General features: G+C 40.4%; 1 protein-coding gene across 1 annotated transcript in view; it reads left to right on the forward strand.

The window, feature by feature from the left end:
• kl-2 (dynein heavy chain 2, axonemal kl-2) overlaps positions 1–25,663 on the forward strand; it is a 39,354-nt gene extending 13,691 nt beyond the window's left edge. The window contains exons 15-64 of the mRNA XM_069122671.1: positions 84–202; positions 357–471; positions 611–744; positions 804–997; positions 1,144–1,372; positions 1,544–1,695; positions 1,757–2,007; positions 2,563–2,783; positions 3,001–3,115; positions 3,562–3,733; positions 4,596–4,771; positions 5,368–5,530; positions 7,910–8,134; positions 8,342–8,630; positions 8,694–8,831; positions 9,342–9,512; positions 10,069–10,360; positions 10,449–10,540; positions 10,747–10,950; positions 11,056–11,261; positions 11,343–11,528; positions 11,755–11,974; positions 12,070–12,236; positions 12,311–12,531; positions 12,645–12,754; positions 12,821–12,936; positions 13,002–13,102; positions 13,450–13,628; positions 13,807–14,106; positions 14,268–14,555; positions 15,222–15,412; positions 15,724–15,899; positions 16,152–16,303; positions 17,015–17,179; positions 17,276–17,442; positions 17,829–18,000; positions 18,639–18,851; positions 19,163–19,378; positions 19,476–19,626; positions 20,109–20,258; positions 20,427–20,559; positions 21,023–21,367; positions 21,520–21,792; positions 22,011–22,355; positions 22,678–22,815; positions 22,878–23,154; positions 23,752–24,159; positions 24,410–24,928; positions 25,221–25,371; positions 25,509–25,663. Of these exons, the coding sequence (XP_068978772.1) occupies positions 84–202; positions 357–471; positions 611–744; positions 804–997; positions 1,144–1,372; positions 1,544–1,695; positions 1,757–2,007; positions 2,563–2,783; positions 3,001–3,115; positions 3,562–3,733; positions 4,596–4,771; positions 5,368–5,530; positions 7,910–8,134; positions 8,342–8,630; positions 8,694–8,831; positions 9,342–9,512; positions 10,069–10,360; positions 10,449–10,540; positions 10,747–10,950; positions 11,056–11,261; positions 11,343–11,528; positions 11,755–11,974; positions 12,070–12,236; positions 12,311–12,531; positions 12,645–12,754; positions 12,821–12,936; positions 13,002–13,102; positions 13,450–13,628; positions 13,807–14,106; positions 14,268–14,555; positions 15,222–15,412; positions 15,724–15,899; positions 16,152–16,303; positions 17,015–17,179; positions 17,276–17,442; positions 17,829–18,000; positions 18,639–18,851; positions 19,163–19,378; positions 19,476–19,626; positions 20,109–20,258; positions 20,427–20,559; positions 21,023–21,367; positions 21,520–21,792; positions 22,011–22,355; positions 22,678–22,815; positions 22,878–23,154; positions 23,752–24,159; positions 24,410–24,928; positions 25,221–25,371; positions 25,509–25,663 (10,043 nt within the window). The remainder of the gene's footprint in view (positions 1–83; positions 203–356; positions 472–610; positions 745–803; positions 998–1,143; positions 1,373–1,543; positions 1,696–1,756; positions 2,008–2,562; positions 2,784–3,000; positions 3,116–3,561; positions 3,734–4,595; positions 4,772–5,367; positions 5,531–7,909; positions 8,135–8,341; positions 8,631–8,693; positions 8,832–9,341; positions 9,513–10,068; positions 10,361–10,448; positions 10,541–10,746; positions 10,951–11,055; positions 11,262–11,342; positions 11,529–11,754; positions 11,975–12,069; positions 12,237–12,310; positions 12,532–12,644; positions 12,755–12,820; positions 12,937–13,001; positions 13,103–13,449; positions 13,629–13,806; positions 14,107–14,267; positions 14,556–15,221; positions 15,413–15,723; positions 15,900–16,151; positions 16,304–17,014; positions 17,180–17,275; positions 17,443–17,828; positions 18,001–18,638; positions 18,852–19,162; positions 19,379–19,475; positions 19,627–20,108; positions 20,259–20,426; positions 20,560–21,022; positions 21,368–21,519; positions 21,793–22,010; positions 22,356–22,677; positions 22,816–22,877; positions 23,155–23,751; positions 24,160–24,409; positions 24,929–25,220; positions 25,372–25,508) is intronic.
• The last annotated feature ends 22 nt before the right edge of the window (positions 25,664–25,685 follow it).

The raw sequence follows: 25,685 nt of genomic DNA on the forward strand, positions 1-25,685 counted from the left end.
TCGAGGAACGCCCGATAGGCTTAATTGTTACATATTGTTCTTTTTCCCTTGCAATTTCTATTCGTTCCGTTTTCTCGATCTAGAGAAGTACGAAGTGAGCTTCACGTACGACTTCATGCGGAAACTGCACGACATACAGCCTTCCTGGGCCGCCTATTTAACTCTTCTTGAGGAATGCAGAGAGACATTGAAGGCAAAGAAGGTAAGTATTCGTCTATAAATTGTTTTGAGATTTATAAATTTACAAATATTAACAAATTTCCATAAATATCTGCATATTCTATTTATATATATATATATATATATATATAATATATATATATATTAAACTCTTACGGTATAATTATTTATTTTAGGAGGAATTCAAACAAATCCTATTGCAAGATGCCCTCATGTTCGAAGACGAAGTATTAGCTCAAGTGGCGAAATTTTTCGATACTGGGCCATTCACGTCTGCTTGGACGACGCAAGGTGAATGTATTCGTAACTTGGACAGTTATCTGAATTAGTAATCTAAATAAACCTCGCATATTCGTCAACTTATCATATATCTTTCGCGTAATTTTTTATTGTGTTTAACTCCATCTTAATTCTAATTTCGAAAATACAGATGCGTTCGCCTGGATAAGTTACACGGAACGGGAAATTTCGGCACTGAAAAAGAGAGAATCTAAGCTGAAAACGCAGCTTTTAGTGTTCGACATCAATCAACCAGATTCCCTCAAACTGATACAATTAGAGCAGGTAAAATGATAAACGTTCGCCGTTCTTTTCGTATAGACGCGCGAAAATTATTTTAATAGGACATGAACGCCATCCAATTGGTATGGGAGATCACTAGCGAATGGAACGATGCTTGGGAAAAATACAGGACGCAGAATTTCTGGAAGATTGAAATGGAAGATATGGAGAACACCGCGAATATTCTCTTCAGGAAGCTGAATCGTCTTAGCAGGGAGCTCAAAGAAAAGAACTGGGAGATCGTGGAACACTCGAGGCAACAATAGAAATTATCCTGTTCTATTCTGTCATTTTCTGCCTCTCTTAAAATCACATTTTCATTAATGATATAAAATTTTGAAGACCGCTGTTTCTTGACATCTTACCCTGATAACAAAATGTGTGGAATAACAAATTTTTTAGGGGGAGAGTGGATAGATTCAGGCGTACCCTTCCATTAATTACTAACCTGAAGAATCCAGCGATGAGGCCTAGGCACTGGACGAAAGTCAAAGAAATTGTAGATCGTGATTTCGACGAAACATCTGAGGATTTCACTCTCGATACCATCGCGGAGATGGAGCTGCAAAATTATGCAGACCAAATTGACGATATCTCAAACTCTGCTACTATGGAATTAGCTATCGAAATCGTAAGCGTAACAAGTTGAGAAAGGTATATTAGATGTAAGAAAGTAAAAGTTAGGCAAATATACATTTAATCGATCATAAATTGAATACACCTTTATCTCGAATAACATATCGTAAAAGAAAAATTCAGGAATGTCTAAGTAGATAAAGGGATCCCGTCTCATGTTCATCAGGGCCTGAAAAATATTTCCGAGATCTGGGAAAACATGCCTTTAGAGATGATTCCTTACAAAGACAGCGGGATATTCAGGATAAAGTCTATCGACGAAATAATGCAATCTTTGGAGGATCATCAAATTCAATTATCAGCCATGAAGGCAACGAGGTTTGATAAACTGACGTGCTTCAAGGGAAACTCGATGGGATACTATGTGTAAGTGTTACAGGTTCGTTGAACCGTTTGCCGAGGAAGTTGATTACTGGGAGAGAACCCTTTCGACCATCGGGGAGGTTCTCGAAACGACCCTGTTAATTCAGCGCGGTTACATGTACATGGACAACATATTCACCACGGAAGACATCCGAAAACAGCTCCCTAAGGAAACTAGCGAATACGACAAACTGACAAGACAGTGGATCGCAATTACTTCGCGGATGGCATCCTACGGTTTGGCATTAGAAGCCACTCATAATCCACGTATGTATTGTGAGAAAACGAGCATACGGTGGGTGACGAATGTCTACATACACCTATCGAATTTTTCGTATCCGACTTAACGACAAAATTAAAAACGCACTTTGTTGTAAATTATTTATATTTACGTATTTTAATGTATTTCTGAAAGGAATTGGGAGGGTTAAAAAAATTAACTCACGAAAATCATGGAACAAAATTATAGAAAAATTTCTTAAGCGGCTGTAAGAAAGAACATAAACGAAAGAAAAACAAAGTAGGCGTATCCAATAAAATCGTCCAAACATAAGACGCGCGTAATACATTGTAATTCGAACAGGCTGTTCGGAATATTCAGGCGAATTGAACAAGCGCAAGGAAAGAAAAAGGAGAATGAAAAATGTACGACACGTCGTCGTCGTCGTCGTCGTCTGTTGGAACGTGAAAAGGAAAAAAGGGAGGGCAAAGTCGCGTACCAACACGAAGACCGCGCTATAAAATAATATAAATCTGGTCCACCGGAAGCATTTGCATTTTTCCTCCGACTCGGCTCACCTAATTTCTCTCTTGTCTTCGTAGCTGGTCTACTGGAACTTCTGAATAAACTCAATGACAAGCTCGAATCGATGCAACGTGCTCTGGAACAGTACTTGGAAACCAAACGACACGTGTTTCCAAGGTTTTACTTCATTTCTAACGACGATCTACTGGAGATCCTTGCGAATGCGAGGAGGCCCGAACTGATACAACAACATATTAAGAAGCTCTTCGAGAATATTAAATTTCTGACCACAACTAAGGTAAATTTAACTTGTTAGTTGAATTTATATTCATTGCTAAAAAAAAAATATATGGATATTTATCTGTCGAATTACACGTGTTTCTCATTAAAAATGTCTTCGTTGTAAGTATTGGACTGTTTGAAAAATTCATAACGTTTCTCGTACATTCTAGTAGATTTATTTTATTATGTTGTATATTATAATATACCTAATGATATTTCGTGTGACTTTGTAGTCCATAATTGGAAAGAATTTGGCTATTGCGATAAACTCTAACGAAGGAGAATGTATCGATTTTAATGCGCCCGTTGTTCTGGAGGGCCAGGTCGAGAAATGGCTCTGCGATGTTGGTAAGATGTTTCTCTTATGATAGATAATTGTTTCGATAAAAATCAGTTTGAAAAAATACTGATAAACTAAAGTTCAGTTTCAAAATTATCTCCATTAATATCTTAACGATGGGAACCATGACGCAGCAACTTTACGTACGATCAAACTGTATGGAAGTAAAAAGACCCAAACATCTATCATCCATCTCATTCGAAAATCAAATTTGGCACTGTACGAGTGCATCCGGCGATGAAAAAAGAAAGGTCAGCCTGGTATCGTTCGGAGCGCTTTTATCCGGAGTTTTCAAGGGGCCATTTGGCAACAATTTTTCATGAAAGGCACGCGATTTGTACGGGATAGAAGGGCATAGCGCGGGAATGACAGCGGTAGGGGTAGATCGTGCAGTGGAACGACGGGTAAAAAGGGCATGGAAATGAAAGAAAAAATAAAAATGGCGATTTCGCAGAGACCGCGATGAGGACCAGTCTGCGCGAGGTGCTGAAGCAGTGTCGTAGCGCGCTGCGAAAAATGTCCGCGAAACGCGACAGGTGGGTGAAAGAGTGGCCAAGCCAGCCTGGAATTACGTCCACTCAGATTCAGTGGACGACCGACTGCACCCGTACCCTTCAACACTGCAAGTGAGCCTCACACATTCTGCTCTGGATGAAAATTTAGCGACGACGTCGGTTACAGCAGCCTGTAACGAGAACGATGGACCTGAAATTGAGGGGGTGGTGGGTATGGTTGAAAAGAGAGGAGAAGGGATGATAAAGATAAAGGGATAGAACAGAAGGAAAACCGAATCTAACGGCTTAAAGGCTGCCTCTGCTCTGTTGGAGACAGACTGAACGAGGGAAGAACGGAGAACGAAGACGCGGGCAGAGGGAAAGTGAAAGATACGGGGGTTGGATTCGCGAATAAAGGGACACGGTTACTCTAATAAGGGGAATTTTGCATATTCCGGCTCCCGTGTTACGATCCACAGTCACACCGACCTAGCTGAACACCCTTCCTCCCTCGTTTGCATATACTAGCCGTACTGCGAATAATTTAACCCACACCCAACGGTGGAGAAGGAAATCCCTACGTCCCGGGACCCTGTTCCAACGTTCGTCCGCGGGTAGAACAGCTATCCGGGTCTGGATGCACCCAGAACCTTCTCGTTGGCCACGGGGATGTTACTCTCGTTGAAAGAAATAAAGGGATACAAAGGTGTCGGACAAAGAGGCTGATTATGCCGCTTGCGAGGGGAAAAAATTTCCTTCAGCTACGACGCTTTACTGGTAGAAGGCTAAATGTAGATGCGGAGAGGTGATACTGTCTGACGAGGATAATTAATGACTCTTTTCTTTTTTGGATAGTCTGAGTTTTTTTTACGAACGATTTTGTGGATTGCGTAGAATGAACGTTAGATAGATTAGAAGTATGCGATGTTGTAACGATAAGAGAAAAAGGGTTTCGCTTGAATTTACTAATAACGGATAATAAACGTATTTCAAGGATGGTGGACTCGAGAAGGCCGCTGAAAAAGCTACGAAAACGACAGAACCAGGCATTAAGCAAGTATACGGAAGCGATCAGAGGCGAACTGACCCATCTTCAACGATTAAAGTTCAAGGCGATCGCGGTGATTGAGATCCACGCGAGAGACGTTATCGAGAAAATGTACCGAGCTAGTAAGTGATCTATCCAATTTCCAATCCAGTCACCTTCCAATCTAACCAAATCTTGTATCCTTTTTGCTTTCTTCTTGTCCTTGGTCAAACTCTTCTTAAAAACAGCATATCACAAACAGCTATATCAAACAGTATCAGAATAATATTTTAACAAAAGTTCCCTTTTGCTGTATAGCTTAAGACTATTTCACGATGTCATATTCGCGTTATAACATTAGAACGACAACACGGTTTTCAACGGATGATCGTCTGTCCCCCAGAATCTCGTAAATTCATTGGACTGTATCGAGTCGAAAATAGATGAATAGCCAGATAGATTGAAGCGCGTATTATCCTTGTATCCCTGGAAACAATTTAGCCCGTGCCATCGGCAAATATTGCTAAGTGAACAGGTGCAACGTTTGTCCAATGTATTCCGTAAATTCGCGCGTCAACGATTTGTCCGAGGACGCGTCGCCAATTAATGCGATTTCGTGAATTAAACTAATATACGAGGGGTCGACTGATTTCGATGTTTCATCACGCACGACGCGATTCGAACAGAATTGTGGAAAATACGTTTTCGTTGCAAAGCCGATTTTCGACCTCGTTTACAGACTGCAGAGACGTGTCCGCCTTCGAATGGCTGTCACAGCTGAGATTCTACTGGGACAAAGATATCGACGATTGTATCGTCTGGCAGACGAACACGTATTTTGTCTACGGATACGAGTATCTTGGAAACACGGGACGTTTGGTGATAACGCCGCTCACCGATAGGTAAGATATTCAATTTCCTGTGATTTATGGCAAAAACTTTCTACGAAAACAAGATATGCATATTATCGATATATCAAAATTCGACCCTAATTTAACACAAAACTCCAGGATAACACGCATCGGTTCAAATACCGCTCCTAAGAACAACCCTTTTCTCGAGGCGTAAACTTACAAGCTACTCGTCATCACGATTGGCAACAGGAAACAGGATCACGCGTGAAAGCGATTACGAATGCGTGAACCATTCGAGAGGCTATTACACGCGAGTCAGTGCTATGATATGGGATAATTAGGTCAGAAGTCACGACGATTACCGATGGCGTGCGAGCTTACAATTACGCGCAATCTCGCGGTAACTCGCACTCTATTACCCTCGTCCTCGAAATATTAACTTCGTTAGACGTAATGAAACAAAGCATACATGACACCGACTGCAATTCGGGACTAAATTGCTTGAAACTTCAGCTACTCGCAATATGAGGTTTGGTTCATCTGAAGTCGCCATTGATCTCTATCTCAAACTATTAAACGGAGAAGAGTTGCTAACTAATCAAATTGGCAATCTCGTGGATATAGTAATTTCTTTGTCCAAAGAAATTCTCTAAAAATTCATCCCACCAATATGTGGAATACACAAAGTCATTCGCTTCGTCCTGTTCCACTGATTCTACAATACTTAAAATAAGGATCGCTAAATGAAGATATTTAAACAATCTGAAAGCCTCGTGCAATAAAATTTCGTTACTATTATCGTCTATTAGGAGGAAAATTAACGAAACTATGGAGACAAGCGTCTTTGACTCGTTGAAGGTAATTCGTTTTTAGTGACTGTTTCGCATGTGTCGTTCTCTGATCGAACGCTGACATCCGAGTTTTCTCTCATAATTGATGAACTTACATTAAAATCCAAAGAGCTCGTCTCTTCTCTTCTACGGGGTTGCGAGAATCTCGTTGATTAACGTTAATTACATCTCCGCTGATGTTCCCCCGGTGAAAATTTGTCGCTTGAACGTTTCTTCGCGAATGTCCACGAAGTTTCGCGAACTTTCGAGGATCATACTCGTCGTCTTGAGTCCAAGAACCATCGTTGATTAATGTTGATTACACCCTTTCGAGAACGTTTCGCAACTTAAACCGCCCTCCTTACCCTCTCGACAAACATCAAAACGATCATAGACTTTTTAACAAATTCGTGTCCTTTCCGCCGTTTTCGATATCGATTATATTAATATGTTGCTATCGTTTATTCTCATTGTTTATTTCTCGTAGTTGATCGAATACTGTGATCGTTCGAGGTTCGTTAGCGTTTGTACGTAGTGCGCCGATTAATAAAACTAACTAGCTCGAAGAACCATCCACCACTGTGAAAAATAACCGTTAAAACGATTGCTAAAAACTAGAGATGACAAGTAAGTAAAAAGCAAAAATCGTAAAATTTTTAAAAGCTTGTGCTAGAGGATGTGCATTGAATTAGGTTGAAATGTTTGACAAAACAACACATGATCTCAACGATTTTACATGTAGTATATCAATTATATCTGGAGTATATCGTTGCAAGACGAAAAGTAGAGAAAATTCGCCACGACAAAATCCTACGGATCTCCAAACGCAATTTCCTTGGTCCAGCAATGCGGACATAAGCTCAGCTTGTGTACAGAACCGCATAATATACGTCAGTCAGGACAGGATGCGATACAATCTCTCATGATGGTTGTTATCGAGAGAGAAGAGCAGTTTGCGCGACAAGGGACATCAAAGGAAACGGATCGAGGGGTTTGGAGGACAGCAACGCCAGCTCAGAGAGGATACTTAACGCAGTATCGATTTAATCGCGATAAAAGGGTTCGAGCCGCTCGGCTCTAATTTATGGACAGGGCCGGCCGTCCCGATACATTTGTTCTCCGGTTCCGAGAATTTGTCTTGCGGAAAGAAGAACGCAACGCGCCCTCCGAGAAGCACGATTCCTCGTAGTAGTACGTCGCGTCCCACCCTTGCAGCTGTCGTCGACTCGCCCCTTACTCTAGAAACGGATTAAACGATGAATCGCTGCGTGTTCGAATTTGTAGAAACGTTCAACGAGAGATCGGAGATGCTATAATGTCTGGAAATACAAATTTTTGACTCGTTTTGCCGAATATTTATTATAAATTCTTCAACTATCTTATTTCACGCAAGATTGTAAAACTGTAAAAACGAAGAGGCTACTAAGATATACAGATTATACTCAGTTTAATGTTAAAGCAAGTTTAATGTTGTATGCGCCATGCTTAATATGGTTATAATGTGAAACATGATACGATTCGAATTATCGACTCGATCTAATAACTGTCATAATAAATTAATAGCAACCCTTTGAGAATAATTCTATTTCGGTGGTAGGTGCTACATAACTCTCACCACAGCTCTACACTTGTATCGTGGTGGCAGCCCCAAGGGACCGGCTGGTACAGGGAAAACCGAGACCGTGAAAGATCTAGGAAAAGCACTGGGATTCAATGTGATCGTACAGAACTGCTCCGAAGGGCTGAATTACAAAAGCATGGGCAGATTATTCTCTGGACTGGCTCAGACCGGCGCATGGGGTTGCTTCGATGAATTTAATCGGTAAACGAGAAAGATCATCCAGTTTCTTTATATTGGTTTCCTATGCCCTCTCGTTATATCCACGCAATACTATGTCATCTTGAAAATAGTTCTGTTTTCGAAACATTGACTTTGCCAGAACTACATTTCGCTGGTTTCGATGTTGTTTGACCTTCGAGCAATAACACTTGATGGTCACTACAATTGAATTCGTTTTCTCCACGATAGCATAAACATCGAGGTGTTATCGGTGGTTGCACAGCAGATACTCTCGATTCTCTCTGCGCTCTCGCAGAAACTCACCAGGTTCGTGTTCGAAGGCTATGAAATATCGCTGGTGCACACCTGCGGCGTCTTCATCACGATGAATCCAGGTTACGCAGGTCGCACTGAACTGCCTGATAATCTGAAATCCATGTTCAGACCAATTTCAATGATGGTGCCTGACAGCGGCATGATCGCCGAGATCAATTTGTTCTGCGAGGGTTTCGAACAGACGCGAATTCTCGCCAAGAAGGTTCGTACAATTTTATGAGACTCGAATTAATCTATTTTCCTCTTCCTACTTTCTTCTTTGTAGGTTTTCACGTTATATACGCTAGCTCAGCAACAATTAAGCAAACAATTTCATTACGACTTTGGTTTGAGGGGAATAGTGACCTTAACGAGATACGCAGGAAAAAAGAAGAGGCTTTATCCAAATCTGCCGGACGAGGAAGTAAGATTGCAGAGAATACGTGTTCTGATGAATAATTTGCATATATAATTCTTATTAGTATTCAAATTCTTATTAGTATATGTATGTATCTTAATCTTCAGATGCTCCATTCGTTAGAGTTCGTCAGAACACGAAACCACTGTAACGATATCTTAACCATTCCCTTTTCTCGTTCTTTTCTTTACAACAACAAAACCACATAAGGACAGAAAAATCCAATTTTCCATCGCCTCAGCCTTTCATCGTTTTACGCTACAGTCAATCCCCGCCCCTTATACCTTTACTTTGCCATTTTTCTCTCGATTACCACTTTGTTTACACTCCTCTCTCTAAAACAGTTTCTACTCTGTTGCCACACACCGTGTTCGAGATAGATTCGAGACTTACGCGACTACGTTTATCCGGTCGCTTTACCGCGATAAACGTGGCGCGATCGTTCGATCCGGCATTAGACGTTACGTGATCGGTAAAACGAGGGAACGATGAAAATATATGGTGAATCGCGCGCAGGTGATCATTCTTGCCATGAAGGATATGAACATTGCTAAACTCACCTCGGACGACTTGCCGTTGTTCCTCGGTATCACCAGCGATCTCTTCCCCGATGCGGAGATACCAGCGGTGGATTACAGCGAAATTATCGGTTACATAACCAAGGAGGCCATCAAACTGAAGCTCCAGGTAATCTCGAACACCTCAGCCCCTTACATCGAACGCAAAACGACGTGCTGATCTTTACAGGCATTTATTTTTTAATAAAAGAACCTTCGATCGAGGAAATATTACCATGTTCGTCAAAATGATAATCTTTAGTACTTGCATATTGCACGCTAACAATCAGAATCCAAAGATTCGAGCTGAGAATAATGTACTCTATAAATTACAAAACTGCTCCATGCATCCTTACAGATATCGATTTTTTCATTGCACGTTAACTTTTAAAAACGAATTTTATCGCGTCGTAAAATTCTATAGCAGCTACAACAAGGAACACGATCAACGCGCCTGTATATATGCATTTATTCCTCCTCAATTTAATTTTAAAAATATATTTCACGCTAAAGGTTCGATTACCCTTAATTGGACTGTCAAAGCGGGCGAAAATCAACTGGAATTTCAATTCGGTCCCGAATTTCAGTCGATCGTCTTCAGACGCCATTAATGTCGCAATCTAGGAGGCTGCGTGAACTTCTGGAAGTGCACGCGCGCCAGTTTGCACAGCTAACATTGTTTACAGCCTATTCCCCTGATACTGACGAAAGTTATCGAGCTGTACGAGACGATGAATTCGAGGCACTCGACGATGATAGTGGGCGAGTCGAACACAGCGAAGACGGTTACATGGAAGGTGTTACAGCACGCGATGACGAGCATGAAGAACGACAAGAAACCAGGATACACCGCCGTTCATGTCTATCCCATTAATCCAAAGGCGTTGAGCCTCGCTGAACTTTACGGCGAATACAATCTCACCACTGGCGAATGGCACGATGGCGTTATATCGTCGATCATGCGAAAAACCTGTTCCGGTACACAGAATTCTTTATATTTTTTGGCTACCACGGTTTGGTCGCGGCAAATTGAACAAAGTCGACAGAGTCTCGTTACTTTTGACAGACGATAGCCCTGACACGAAATGGATCCTCTTTGACGGTCCAGTGGACGCTGACTGGATTGAGAACATGAACAGCGTAATGGACGATAACAAGGTACGCTTCCTGAAAGCTCTACTTTCTCGAAAAATCCAGATATTATTTAGAGAATTTCTCTTAGTTAATAACTTTCGAATAGAAGAAAATTTATATTTAAAGGGAGGGGTTTGAAGTTTATAATTCTGTTTTTTTAAACTTACAAGTAATAAGTTAACAATTATTACTAAATTGTATAGGTTATTATGAAATAAACGTGTCTATAGGTTTTAACTCTCATAAATAATGATCGAATCACTTTGCCGAATCAAGTATTGCTATTATTCGAGGTCCAAGACCTCGCTGTCGCCTCTCCAGCGACGGTTTCGCGGGCTGGAATGGTATATAACGATTACAAAGACCTTGGTTGGACACCTTACATGCACAGCTGGCTTCAGAAGTTTCAACGACAGACAGAATTCGTAGAAGAAGTAAGTCGCCTAGTCTTATTACAAACTTTGATAGAAAAAGTCAAATTAGAGATGTGAAATTACAACTAAACTGAAACAACAACTAAAGTGAAATATATACTGCAGATGAAAAAATTGTTCAGTGCCCATGTGAACGATACTTTAGAATTTAAACGACGAAAATGCGAGGATCTTGTCCCAGTTCCCGAACTAAACGCCGTTCAATCATTATGCAAGCTTCTAGAAGTGCTTGCCACCGCTGAAAATGGGGTTGAGTTCACGGGAGACATAGACATGTTTGCCAATATTTGCAGAATGTGGTTCTTCTTCTGGTATAATTTTTCAAAAAAGATCTCACATCCAGAAGACGCAATTTTTAGATCTAATTTTACAGAGACTTGATTTTGTGTTAGTTTGATATGGTCTATTTGTGCGTCGGTTAACGAGGAGGGTAGATTTAAGGTGGACAATTTCATACGAGAGATCGAAGGCACGTTCCCACTGCGAGACACTGTATACGAATACTTTGTAGACTCTCGACTACGATCGTTCGTTTCCTGGGAAGAAAGATTGCCTCCAGTATGGAGAATCCAGTCAAGGTAATTTTAAACAATTTACATTTTATTATCTTTCCAAGACTTTATTGGTTCTTCTAAGGCTTTCCAACGAAAGTGTATGTTTCTATTTGTGCCCCTGTATTACACTATCGTATACCAAAAGAATTTTATTTCTCTGAAAAAGAAAATTAAAATCACCGTATATTTTTCGAAATAAAGATATTAAAGTAAAACGAATAAAATAACTATGAATAATTCGACATACCAGGATGCCGTTCTACAAGATAGTAGTGCCGACCGTAGACACAGTTCGATACGAGTTCATCGTGAACTCGCTGCTAAAGAACCAATTCCCAGTTCTTATAGTAGGTCCCGTAGGCACAGGAAAGACGTCGATACTCCAGTCGGTATTAAACTTCCTAGACGAGGAGAAATACAGCGTGCTGACTCTGAACATGTCCGCCCAGACGACTTCGAAGAACGTACAGGTGAACCCGCGATTTCCTACGAAAGATTCGCTCGTTAAGGAATGCAAACGATGTATTTGCATCGGAACAAGTTGGCGAAGTTTCGCGCGTTTTAGGACACAATTGAGAGCAGACTCGAGAAACGCACCACACGTGTGTACATTCCTGCAGGCGGTAAAACTCTGATCACCTTTATGGACGACTTTAACATGCCTATGAAAGAGATATACGGTTCACAGCCGCCATTGGAATTAATTCGGCAGTGGATAGGATACGGTTTCTGGTACAATCTCGTTAATTTTAACAATTGAGCTCATAATATTTCATTACATAATATTATTTGAGGAATGTGTCAAGGTACGATCGAGAGAAACAAACACAGAAATTTATACAGAAATTACAATTAATGGCGGCCATGGGTCCCCCCGGTGGAGGTCGGAACGTTATTACGAATCGCTTGTTGACAAAGTTTAATGTAATTAATATGACGTTCCCAGTCGAGAAGCAAATCATCAGAATATATGGGTCGATGTTGAATCAACATTTTGGTGAATTCCATGCGGAAGTGAAGGGAATATGTTAGTAGACGTATCCTTTCGTCTTATGATGTCCTTATTGAAAAAGATGTTCCATTTTTAATTTAAAACTATCGTGAGTAAGGAATTAAACAAAGAGTGTTCCTCTTAATCAGCCAACGAAATAACACTTTCCACCATCGGCTTGTATAACAAAGTGATCAGCAAGATGTTGCCTACGCCAGCGAAGATACACTATCTGTTCAATCTAAGGGACATATCGAAGGTAGAAGCGTTACTTTGGAACCTGTATTTTCTCGGTGACTCAACCTTCGATATTTTTGCCAAACAGGTTTTCCAAGGTCTGCTACGAAGTCATAAGGATTACCAATTTTCCAGGCAAACCTTCCTTCGTCTATGGGTGCATGAGACGTTCAGAGTCTTCTCCGATCGATTGATCGACGAAAAGTAAGCGAATCTCAAAAAATCTTCCCAAACACTTTCTCGCAGAAACGAATCTTTTTCTTCTTCAGAGACAGAGAATGGTTCGTAGATCAAATTGGCGAACAACTTGGGAAACACTTTGAATTGACTTTCCAGAATATCTGCCCCGAAAAACGATGTCCCTTATTTGGTAAGTTGAATTGACCCATCAAGGGCCAAACGATAGTTTACTTAACGAGAGAGGTATTAAACGAATCCTTAGAATTTCCTCTCACAGTCACAATGTTAAAAAATAGAACTTGATTCTTGAATGTAAATTAATTGTAAAAAAAAAGTTGCAAATGAAATATTGCGTTAATGCGGTGTGATCCTTAATGGATTCTGAAGAAAGATACCGAAGTATTCCTAAGTTAAACTTAATCTGGCCACTATTTAACCCTAGCTCCGTGTAATCCAGGTCTAACTTGGGTTAAACCTAAGTCAGTTTATTCGAATGTAACTCGAATCTAATCCAGACTTAATCCACGACACTCGCAGGTAGTTTCATGAACGTTTGGGACATATACGAGGACCTTACGAACCTTACTGCCGTAAGGACTTATATAGAGAATCAAATGGACGAATATAACGCTTCCAGTGGCGTTGTTCGCATGAATTTAGTTCTTTTCCATGACGCGATTGAACACATCTGCCGTATAGTTCGCGTGATCTCTCAAGTCAGTAACGATTCTTATAAATCTAGAATAATAAAACTAGTTAAGCTAATTAGAAAAATGCATTAGATCACGTGGAAATCGATTTGATTAAATTCGTGATACGAATGATTATTTTCAAAAATAAAGGATAACAATGAAATTATCACGATAGAAAATGATATGAAATATCCTTCGACAGCCCCGTGGTAACATGCTGCTAATAGGGATCGGCGGAAGCGGAAGACAATCTTTATCCCGAATCGCGAGCTACATATGCGAACTGACCACCTTCCAGATCTGCGTTACAAAAAACTACAAATTACCCGAATTTCGCGAAGACCTGAAGGTCCTATACTCAAAAACAGGCGTGGAAGAGAAACCCACGACGTTCCTCTTCAACGACACGCAAGTGACCGAGGAGCAATTTCTAGAAGTAATAAACAGTATACTGAGCACGGGAGAAGTGGCCAATCTCTACAAGAGTGATGAGATAGAAGAAGTACGTTTCCTGCCGATACCAAATTTCATCCACTTCCTGTTCCTTCCTATCGAATTTCATTTGCGATATCTATTTTCCATAATGAAATTCTTGATTATGGATCTAAAACGAATCGAAAGACTTGTACATGCATAAATTCTTCCTGCCCTTCTGTACGATAGATTAAAAAGAAACTGACAAAGGAAGTAATACGTGCTGGACGAGTACCAACGACAGAAGCGATCTATTCGTTGTTGATCGAGCGGGCGCGTGCCAATATGCACTTGGTGGTATGCATGAGCCCGATCGGAGACGCGTTCAGAAACAGATTACGCCAGTACCCGAGCCTGATCAACTGCACGACCATCGATTGGTTCCTGGAATGGCCAAGGGAAGCCCTCCTCGAAGTTGGCAACAAGTTCCTCATGAATCTCAATCTGACGCTCACTATCACCGGCGAAAATAAAGCGGTTGGTCTTCGACTGCGCCTTCTACCGCTCCTTTCCGGCCGATCGATTCCATTCGATTCCGATTTCTCCGGAATCGAGACACCGCCTCTAAAGAGAAAGAGAGAAGGAAGGGTGAACCACATTCACGTCCTCTCCATTTCGTGGAATCCGATTATTTTCCTCTCGACAACTCACCCTCGCCCCGTCTGGCAAACTTCCTTCCGAAATGCAATCTTCCAAGCGTTTCCGGCAACCAGGCGCTTAATATTTTTGAATATGCCTCGATCATGTATCCTCCTTCGAGTGTTCGAGCATGGAACACCGGCGACAGGAATCCCAGATTTCTTTTACTCTTTGTTCTTATCTACTACTCGTAGTTTGCTTGCTTGGTAATTTTCAAGTCTCTTTCAAGTTAAATATTTGTCAAATTATTTGTATATTTATTTTTAAACATTATTTATTATTAATTATTTTAGACATTATATTTATTTTTAAACATTTCGCTTTAAAGATTCTGTCTTTCTGTCCTCGCTCTTTTTCCTTTATTTATTTGTATGTTGTTCCTTGGTATCGTATGGTTTTTTAGGCATATTAAGCATATGAGCATAGTTATGAGGTTAAATGGAAATTTGATGAATTGTACGATCAATGTTAGAGCTTACATCGTAAAACCAAAATGTTCTACAGGAACTTCGACAATCGGCGACAGCGATTCCTTTGCCACCGCTTCAAGAGCGAATGCGGGATGGAATCGCGGCTATTTTCTCTCTGATCCATAAGACCGTGTCAGAGTTTTCCAGCAGAATGGCTGCTGAGATGAAGCGTTACAATTACGTGACACCAGTGAATTTCCTCGAACTAGTTGCTGGCTATAAAACGTGAGTCTCTGCCACGCTAGCCAACAAAATCTCTTTAACAAGGGTTTTCGTTGAAAAATTCACGAATCTCCTTGCAAAGTGAGACCACAAAAATCTTTGTAATAATATTGGTAAAGTTCTGTAATTTTCTGCGTAGTAAACACGCGTAGATATTATTTGAAATATTCTTCTTCTCGTCGCAATTGTTTAAAAATATTTTTTAAAGATGCGCGTGATTTAATAAAACTTGTATAAAAATGGAAAATAACTTGAAAACGGAAGGCAGCAAGGTAAACGACACGTCATGTCAGTTGGATGACCCTCGGTTTCAGAATGCTGGCGGAGAAGAGAAAGGACTTGGCGATCCAGGCGAACAAACTTCGCAACGGTCTCTCGAAGATCGACGATACCCGCGTTAAAGTGAACGAAATGGCTACGGAACTGGAAGTCACACAGGAGCAGGTTCATAAATCTACCAGGGAATGCGAAGAATTTCTGGTAACGATCGGTACGTGTCATCCTCTCAACGCTGATGTATCGTCATTAAGTGCAATTAGATCGATCCAAGGAAAATTCGCGTGATCTTGATCTACGTAATAATTCACTCGTGCTAATCTTCCTTTCAGAAACATAAAACCTTAACACTATATATATTTTGATTTAATAATAAAAATTCTATCACTTAAAATATTTAAAATAGCCAGAATATACTTAAAGCTGGGAAATCCGTCTTTGTTCCAATTATCACGTGATTTAATAGTGAATCAGCGTCGCGACGCGGACGAGACACAGAAGACAGTGGCCGCGCGTTCGCAGCGGATCGGTGAAGAACAAAAGGAGTGCAAAAAGCTCGAAGAAATCGCTCGAGCTGATCTCGCAACTGTTGAACCAGCTCTGAACGAGGCCATGAAGGTACCTTCCCCAACATTAATTCTTCTATCGTCTCGGTAATATCGTTCTGGTTCGTTTGCTACTGGTGATTAAGCAGCGCGCTACTTCGCCGTGAATCGAACGGTGTTACGCCTCGAATATTCGGTAAAATGGTGAATTCGATGGCGGACCCCGGTATACGTCCTTATTATTTGCAGCCCTCGCGTCCGACTTTTCCCTGCTCGCGACGACCGCTCGGTTCCTTCAACTTCGCGTTTTATGCACGCCGTCCGAAAAAGTTTCTCGCCAAAGTTCGTCGGTACGTTTTATAGACGACAGTAACACCGGACGTGTTACATAAATTCGTTCCATGGACTGCTTTGTTAAGAAAAATCCTGGAGGATGTATGGCGGCGACGCAGCTCTCGGCTTTGTCGTTCGATCGATCATCGATCGTGACCCGTATAACAGTATTTCAACTAGTTGAGGGAAAATTGGAAACTTCAATTCGATTAGAAATGGAATTTCCAAACATATATTAGTCAAATGTAGTAATTAAACTGTAGTAAGAATAATTTCGCCGGCTGTTGTACACGCTGTACAAAGTAAAATTTCGATTGTTCCCATTCGAATCCCTTATCACAATACGTACGAGTTCTGCCTTCAAAATCGTATTCATCCATATGTATAGTCGAATTTATCGGTACGATACTGGTCTCGTATCTCATCCTATCAGTTGTTATCCGTAACACAGGCCCTGGACGCGCTGAGCAAGAAGGATATCGCGGAGATAAGATCTTTCACGCGTCCGCCGCCGAAAGTGGAGATGGTAATGGAGGCGGTGATGATACTGAAAACCTCGGAACCGAGTTGGACGGAGTCGAAGCGTCAACTAGCCGACGTGAACTTCCTCAACACGGTAAGGAAAAGCACACAGACCAACGATCCTCTTCCTACTCTTTCTATTCCAAACAAAATTTCACGGAATATTCTGCGTCTGCGTATTAATTTTTAGCTGCGAGATTTCGACAAAGACAACATCTCCGACAGGACACTTCGACAAATTAGCAGGTACACGTCAAACCCGGAATTTGAGCCAGAAAAAGTAGGTTTGGTGTCTGTGGCAGCCAAATCACTCTGCATATGGGTCATCGCCATGGAAGAATATGGGAAACTTTACAGGTAATCTATCTCTCTTGAAGATTAATATTTCGAATGGGAATAGAACAGCGGCTCTCAACTAGTGATACGCGTATCGTGAAGGCTAGCTGATAATAGGTAGATATATTTCGGAGAACATACGGGAAATTCACGATGAATAAAATTTTCTATCTTTCGTGGAGCAGCAATTTATTAAAATCGAACATACTTTGTTTGGTTTGGATTACTTGATATGATCGTATATGCGCGTTTTGATGTCCTCGTAAATAGCACGCATTTGCAAAGAGGTTGAGAAGCGCGGAAACAGAAGAGGCTCTAAAACACAGAGTTCCTTCTTCTATTCTCAGTTCGAAGGAAATGAAAGAAATTGCGATAGGCTAGATAAGAATACGCTATTGAAATCGCAGAATCGTAGCACCGAAGAGGGAAAAATTGCAGGCTGCGTTGAAATCTCTCAAAGAGAAGGAACAAGCGTTAGAAGAAGCGATGCAACAGTTGCAGAGATTGCAAGAGAAACTGAAGAAATTGCAGGAGATGTACGACGCGAAGATGAAGGAGAAAGAAGAGTTAATTAAGCTGGCGAGTAGCTGAATAATCGTCTCGATTTGAATCCCCATCTCGAAACTGAAACTACATGAACATCTAGTGGCCTCGGCTGTGCCTCTCCCATATAGTTTTATTTGCACGGATTTGCGCTTTGGCAGAAAGTTTCGTTTGCTCGCTATTTAAGGACCAGATATCATCAGCATTGCGTATTTGCACAAACTGCGTTCAGCGCGAATTTTCGAATTACTTTTTGGTCCTGACCCGAGAAAGTCCCTCCACTGATATTTGTCTTACATGTTTGCGGCTCTTTCGCGGTTCAAAATTTCTTTCGATATCTTGCGATAACGAGTCGTATCGTAGTTAAACGTTGACTGGCAAAATGAAAGCTTTGTAATATTATATATCTGCTTTAAGTTTCATTCGCGCTACTCTATTTCTTTCTAATTCGGTAAGAATTCAATGTACTTCTTCGATCCTATTTTAAATATATTTTCCAACGAAATAACTCCGCGGCTCTTTCAGCTCTGACCAGAATTCCATAACGAAAGACGAATCGATAGGGTGTACTCGAACGATCACAGCTGATCTGGTGGTCTTATTTCGCGAACCAGCCAACGACTAAATTTCAACTATACTGACTCGATTCTACTTTCAGTTCCGCGTGTTTTCAGGCGGAACTACTGAAGTTGAAACTGGAGCGAGCCGCGATGCTAGTCGACGGTCTCTCAGGCGAGCGAATTCGATGGGAGAACACGGTTGCTTCGCTAGCCGAGTTCTTTGACTGGCTGCCAGGTGATTGCCTAATATCCACCGCCTTTGTGTCCTATTTGGGCCCGTTCGTATCCAATTACAGAGAGGAACTGATAAGCATCTGGATGAAAGAGGTGAGTTAAGTGATTCCATCGTAATGGTCGAAAGTAATCGTCATAATTCGCGAATGTGTCCAAGAGGACAGAAAACCTTCCGCGTCCGTTTAAATCCAAGATGGTTAGATATTGTGTATCATATATGTTGCCGTGCAGTTGTGAAAATAACCATACCAGCTCTTTTAATATAAAATTTTATTTAGATATGACTATCATTCTTCCAGAAGGATGATTGCAAAGTAGTCGGCAGTGATATAAAATTTAATAAAAAAAAAGTATCGATGTTTTTGTTCTCTAATTTCCAATGGTGTCCGCAAACGAACTCGAAGGTGCAAGAAAAAGAGGTTCCAACGTCACCCCAGCTCGATGTGAAACAATTTCTGGCCGATCCTGCGGTCATCAGAGACTGGAACATGCAAGGATTACCATCCGATGATTTTAGTACTGAGAACGGCATCATTGTGGTCAGAGGTACAAGGTGGCCATTAGTAATCGATCCACAATGCCAAGCAGTGAAATGGCTGAAAAATATGGAGGCCAAGAACGTAAGCATCTGCGATCCAATCCAGGAAACAAACAAATTACAAAAAAATCTTAATTACACAAACATTCTTAAGCGAAATCTCTTCGATCTTCTCGTAGTCTCTAAAAGTGATCGATTTCGGCCAACCAGACTTCGTCAGAGTATTAGAATACGCGATCCAATATGGTAAACCAGTTCTACTAGAAAATATCGGTGAAACGATCGATCCGGTATTGAACCCGATCCTTGAACGAGCAGTAGTGAAAATAGGTATGTAAAAGTATCATGAAATTATTGAAGTTCAATAGCAATTCAAATGGAAGAAGCATCAAAGACTCATTGTCAGTTAGTGCAGTTAAACGTAAATTCAATAAAAACGCTGCGCTCTGTGTATAATGGCTGTATTCAGGATCGTTTTCGTCTTATAGAGAAGATTTAAATTCTGCAATGATAATTTACAAATAAATATTCTGTTTATAACCTTTTATTAAATCCGTATATATGATATTAATCCCTATTACTTTTTTCTTAATAAATTAATAACAGCTTCCGTATTAATGAAAATTGCTGTATAATCGTCAAAAATTAAAACGTATACTTTAGAGAGCAACAGGAAGAGATAATTCCGAATTGAAAGTCCTTATCGCTCTAAAGGCCTCTCCAATTGCATATTTTGGCACTCGAAACGTGTAAACATTACTTTCCAACGCTAAATCGCGTCCATCTACAGTACGTGTTCTCTGACTGTGCAGAGAACCAGATGATGATCAAGTTCAACGAAAAGATGATCAGCTACCACGACAAGTTCCGGCTCTTCATCACGACGAAACTCGCGAACCCCCATTACGCCCCGGAGATATCCACTAAAACGACGTTATGCAACTTCGCCATTAAGGAACAGGGTAACTAATTGTCTTATCGTGCGTCAGTTGGAAAAGGGTAGATAATAGAGAGCGAAAAAGATGGACACAGAGAGAAGGATAAACGGGAGGCGAACTAGATCGAGAGGACGGTAGAGGGAGAGGTAGCCAGAGGAGACAAAGTCTAGAACCTTATTATCCTGTGCGCAGGACTGGAAGACCAGCTCTTGGGAATCGTGGTCAGAAAAGAGAAGCCGCAGCTCGAAGAACAGAAGGACAATCTGGTCTTCACGATCTCGTCCAATAAACGAACTCTCAAAGAACTCGAAGACAAAATACTCCAGTAAGATATCCTTTGCTTCTTTTGATCCCTTCTTCTGCAACATGATAATAATACGATGGAAATAAAGCGCACGTAACACGAGAGTTAACCCTGTGGAAGTTGCGGAACTAACAGTTGGGTCAAAGATCACGGTATACTTGAAAAAATGTTTTTAAATCTATATCTTTATATCGCAGCATCGATCTTTGCGAATGGATACATGATACTATTGAGAAGCATTACCAAACACTTGCTCATTTTTAACGAGATATGTTTCAATTACAGAATTTCGGATAGATCTAACCACAATGATCAGAATTAACAGTGTAACAGGATATTACGACCGTCTTTGTGGTCTTCATACGACAGCTGTTCTTTGTCAGCAACTTTTACGATATATCTATCTAAGGACATAAAAAGATTTCACAACTTCCAAAGAGTTAAGGAAGCATATGGTATTTATGTGTGCCGTGATTTCATACAGTCTACTGAACGTGGCCGGAGACACTCTACTGGACGACCTGGATTTACTGAGCACGCTGCAATCGTCAAAGGCGACCTCGACCTCTATCGAGGAATCGTTGATAGTGTCTGAACAAACAGAGAAGGAGATAGACCTCGCCAGAGAAGAATACAGGTCCTGTGCACATCGTGCCGCGATCCTCTTCTTCGTCTTGAACGACATGAGTTTTATTGATCCGATGTACCAATTCGCCTTGGACGCATATATTACCTTGTTTATGCTATCGATCGACAAGAGTGCGAAAAGTATAAAGCTCCCTGAAAGAATCGAGAATCTAAACGAATATCACACTTACGCATTGTACAAGTACGTATAGCCCTATACAGAATGTCACGAAATATGTGAGTAACGTTCATAGGTTCGATCGCAAAAATCAAAACGATGAAATAAATTCATGTATAAAAATGTTGATTTCATATTGCGCTATTACCACTCAAAGACAACTCTCGTTGAATCAGGAACACGTGTCGAGGTCTCTTCGAACAACACAAATTACTCTTTTCCTTTAACATGTGTATGAAAATCTTGGACGCACAAGATAAGGTGATTCCTAACGAATATGCGTTCTTGCTGCGTGGTGGAATCGTTCTGGACAGGGAAAATCAGCCGGATAAGCCGATTGGTTGGTTGCCCGATGAAACTTGGGATAATATCACAGAACTCGATAAGCTGGCTGGATTTCATGGAATTGTTTCTTCGTTTGAACAGTTCCCACGAGATTGGCATAATTGGTGCGTTTCCTGTAAATTGTTATATCAAACAGTCCGATTTATTATTTTTGTGAAATATTAATTATAATTTTATTTAATATTATAAAATGTTATAATAATTTTATAAATTGAATAATATTTAGGTATATTAATACGAAACCACATGATTGGTAAATCGTCTAAAAGTCACCATTTAAAAATTTACTATTTTTATAAAATAAAAATCAAATAATATTTAGGTACGTTAACACGGAACCAGAAAACACACCCCTAGTAGCAGAGTGGGAAACGAATTGCAACGTGTTTCAGAAGATGCTAGTAATACGTAGCTGCCGTCCTGACAGAATTTCCTTCTGTATCGCGAACTTCATCGTGCTAAATCTCGGTCAAAGGTTCGTCGAGCCACCGGTACTCGACCTGAAGGCAGTGCTCGACGATTCCGTAGCACAGACTCCGCTTATATTCGTCCTCTCGCCCGGCGTAGATCCTACGAGCACCCTAATGCAACTAGTCGACAGCCAGGAAATGACTAACCACTTTATGACTCTGTCTCTGGGTCAGGGACAGGCACCCATTGCCACTAGGTCGGTTTTATACAAAGAAAGTAAAATTTTAGACTTTTAAGGAACGTGTCATTCTGTAGATTAATGTACTTGAAAAAAAATCCGAATTAATCGAACGATACTATATTTCAAGAATAATAGGAATTTAACTATCGTATTCATAAGAAATAGAATTCTATAAAGCATGAATATATAGAAGAAGACTCATTTCTTACATAATTTCCACTTTGTTTTCTTTGATACAAGTTTTATACTTTAAACTTAGTAACAATATCAATTTTAATACTAAATTTAATAATAGTATTATTTAATAATAAAAAATTTCACAAAAATCTACTTGCAGAATGATAGAAGTAGGTGCAAAAGAGGGGGCTTGGGTGTTCCTAGCGAATTGCCACTTATCGCTAAGCTGGATGCCGAAATTGGACAAGATTGTGGAGACTTTAGGGGCCAGTAAAACCATAATACACCCGCAATTCAGGTTCGCGTTTGATCGCAAGTGTCGCTTGAGTTGATAATGAAAGTGTCTCGAATCGATTGCAGATTGTGGCTTAGCTCGAGCCCAAGTCCCCAATTTCCTATATCGATCCTGCAGGCGGGTATAAAGATGACCACGGAACCACCGAAAGGTTTAAAGGCAAACATGAAACGACTTTACAGCTTAATAACCGAGACCCAGTTCGAATTGTGCCAAGCAAAGTCCAAATACAAGAAGCTTCTGTTCGCCCTGGTATTCTTCCACGCGATTCTCCTCGAGCGTAAAAAGTTCCAGCAATTGGGCTGGAATGTCATCTACAGCTTCAACGACTCCGACTTCGTGGTAATTTCACCGACTGGTTCGCGATTGGACCATCGACAAGATTGAAATATTCTACTAACACTGTTACTAAAATCTGATTTTCCTCATTTGTTCGATTTCTTAGTTACAGACGTTTCTGTTTTTGAAATTACTTGACAATTTTATTTATTAAATCGCCGTTCTATAAGAGTTAATCCAGTATGGAGAGCCTAAAATTATAATAGCGTAAATCGGTCCACTGCCAGTTTTTATAAAATAATTTGATACTTTTGAAATTCCCAAAATCTTGTCTTACATCACTTTGATTTTAAGTCCATTGTATAAGTACTTTGTTCAATAATATACAAATATAGACTTGATCGTTAAAACTTCTTAACCAGATCATGATAATGAAATAAAAATTCAATCTAAAAACGCGTGTAATTTGCAATTAAGAACTACGACCAAAATATCGATCTGATTCTATTTCCTACAACTAAACATCAAAACAATAAAATAATTTTATTCGAATGTTTTTTAAATTCAATTATAATGATATATAGAAACAAGATATAATATGAGAAAAATTATAAGGTGGAAAATAGTAGCTGTGCGATTTATTTTTCGTTTTAAACATAGGTGTCGGAAAATCTCTTGCAAGTGTATCTTGATGAATACCCAGTGACACCATGGGAATCATTGAAGTATCTCATAGCAGGTGTTTGTTACGGTGGACACGTGACCGACGACTGGGACCGTCGTTTGCTAATGACGTACATTCAACAATATTTCACCGAGGAGGCCCTGACTGTGCCCTATTATCGTTTATCATCGCTACCAACCTATTACATACCGAGGGATGGTTCGTTGGCATCCTATCACGATTTCATCACGGTCCTACCGACCATCGACAAACCGGAAGCGTTCGGTCAACACCCGAACGCAGACATCACCTGTTTAATCATGGAAACCAGAAATATGTTCGAGACTCTGATGGGACTTCAGGTCCAGACAGTTGCCAAAGAAGAAACTACTAAGGAGGAAAAGGTTTGTAAAAACTGACAATAGAAAATTTCAATTAGCTAAACTCTCTAGGAACAAACAGTTTACATAGCATTTCTTTTACTAGATTCGCTAGAATTTTTACTGCTAGAAATAAAATAAAATAAAACATAGCAGCTCTGTCACTAATTGTTACTGGAGGTCTACAAACTAGATCGAGCAATAACTCAAATTTCGTTCCGCTATAAAAAATTTAACAGACATAAAAATCAACATCAACTTCTCATTTCTTAAGGTTACTCATTTAACCATGGACATACTATCGAGAATACCAAACGACATCGATTACGAAACAGCTCAGAAATTAATAGGTCCAAAAAAATCACCATTGGATGTAGTGTTGCTTCAAGAAATACAACGTTACAACATTCTGCTGCAAAAAACTCGCAGTAGCTTGAAAGATCTTCAACTCGCAATCCAAGGTTTGGTGTTGATGTCATCAAACCTTGAGGAAATCTTTACCTGTGTACACGAAGGTCGAGTCCCTTCGATTTGGCTGACAACGTATCCGTCGTTGAAACTGTTGGGTGCTTGGACAAGGGATTTAGTCAGCAGGGTGGAACACTTCAATGAATGGGCTCGAACTACTCATCCGCCGCTGCTGTTCTGGCTGGCCGCATTTACGTTCCCAACCGGCTTCCTTACCGCTGTATTGCAGACATCCGCCAGGCTCTGGAACGTCTCTATCGATTCCCTGTCCTGGGAATTCAGTGTTTTTACCATTGACGAGTCGGCCATAATCGAACCACCGATGGTAATTTCATATTAAATACATCTTGTTATATCCGTCCTAACTTTAATCGACTTCATATTTTAAACTTTGAAAAGAAATTTTAAAAATCAAAAAGAACATAAGCAAAATACATCAAACATGCGGAAAATCAATTTAATTATTCTGATTTTCGGTCGCCATTTGAGCGTTCCTTCGATGAAAGAGGAAATCTATCGCGGAAAAATAGATGGGATAAAAAATTTATCGTAGTGATATCGCTAGGAAAGTGGCGGCGTGTGTGCATGCTTCTAACCGTGTGTACATTCCATTACAGGACGGCGTGTACATACGCTCTATCTTTCTGGAAGGCGCTGGCTGGGACAAGAGGAACAGTGTCCTCGTCGAACCGTCCCCTATGCAACTTGTTTGCAACATGCCGGTGATTCACTTCCGACCCGCGGAAGAGCTTAAAAAAAGAACTAGAGGTAACAACGATGACGACGATATAAAAATTATTCGAAAAAAATTGTTCGCCACATTGATAAAAAGAATTTTCGTTTGAAATTACCATTTTCTAATTAATTCAAGTAATTACATACTTTCTTTCGATTTCTCTGCACAGGACTCTACACATGTCCCTGTTATTATTACCCCCAAAGAAGTGGGGATCAAGGAAGACCATCGTTCGTAGTAGCGGTCGATTTAAACGCAGGTCCAGGGGGATCGGACTTCTGGGTAAAAAGAGGCACTGCCCTGTTATTAAGTCTCGCCACGTAGATTCATATTAATTATTATTATC

Source organism: Bombus flavifrons, chromosome 10, assembly GCF_040668555.2.
Source record: "Bombus flavifrons isolate JBK064 chromosome 10, iyBomFlav1_principal, whole genome shotgun sequence".
Taxonomy (NCBI): domain Eukaryota; kingdom Metazoa; phylum Arthropoda; class Insecta; order Hymenoptera; family Apidae; genus Bombus; species Bombus flavifrons.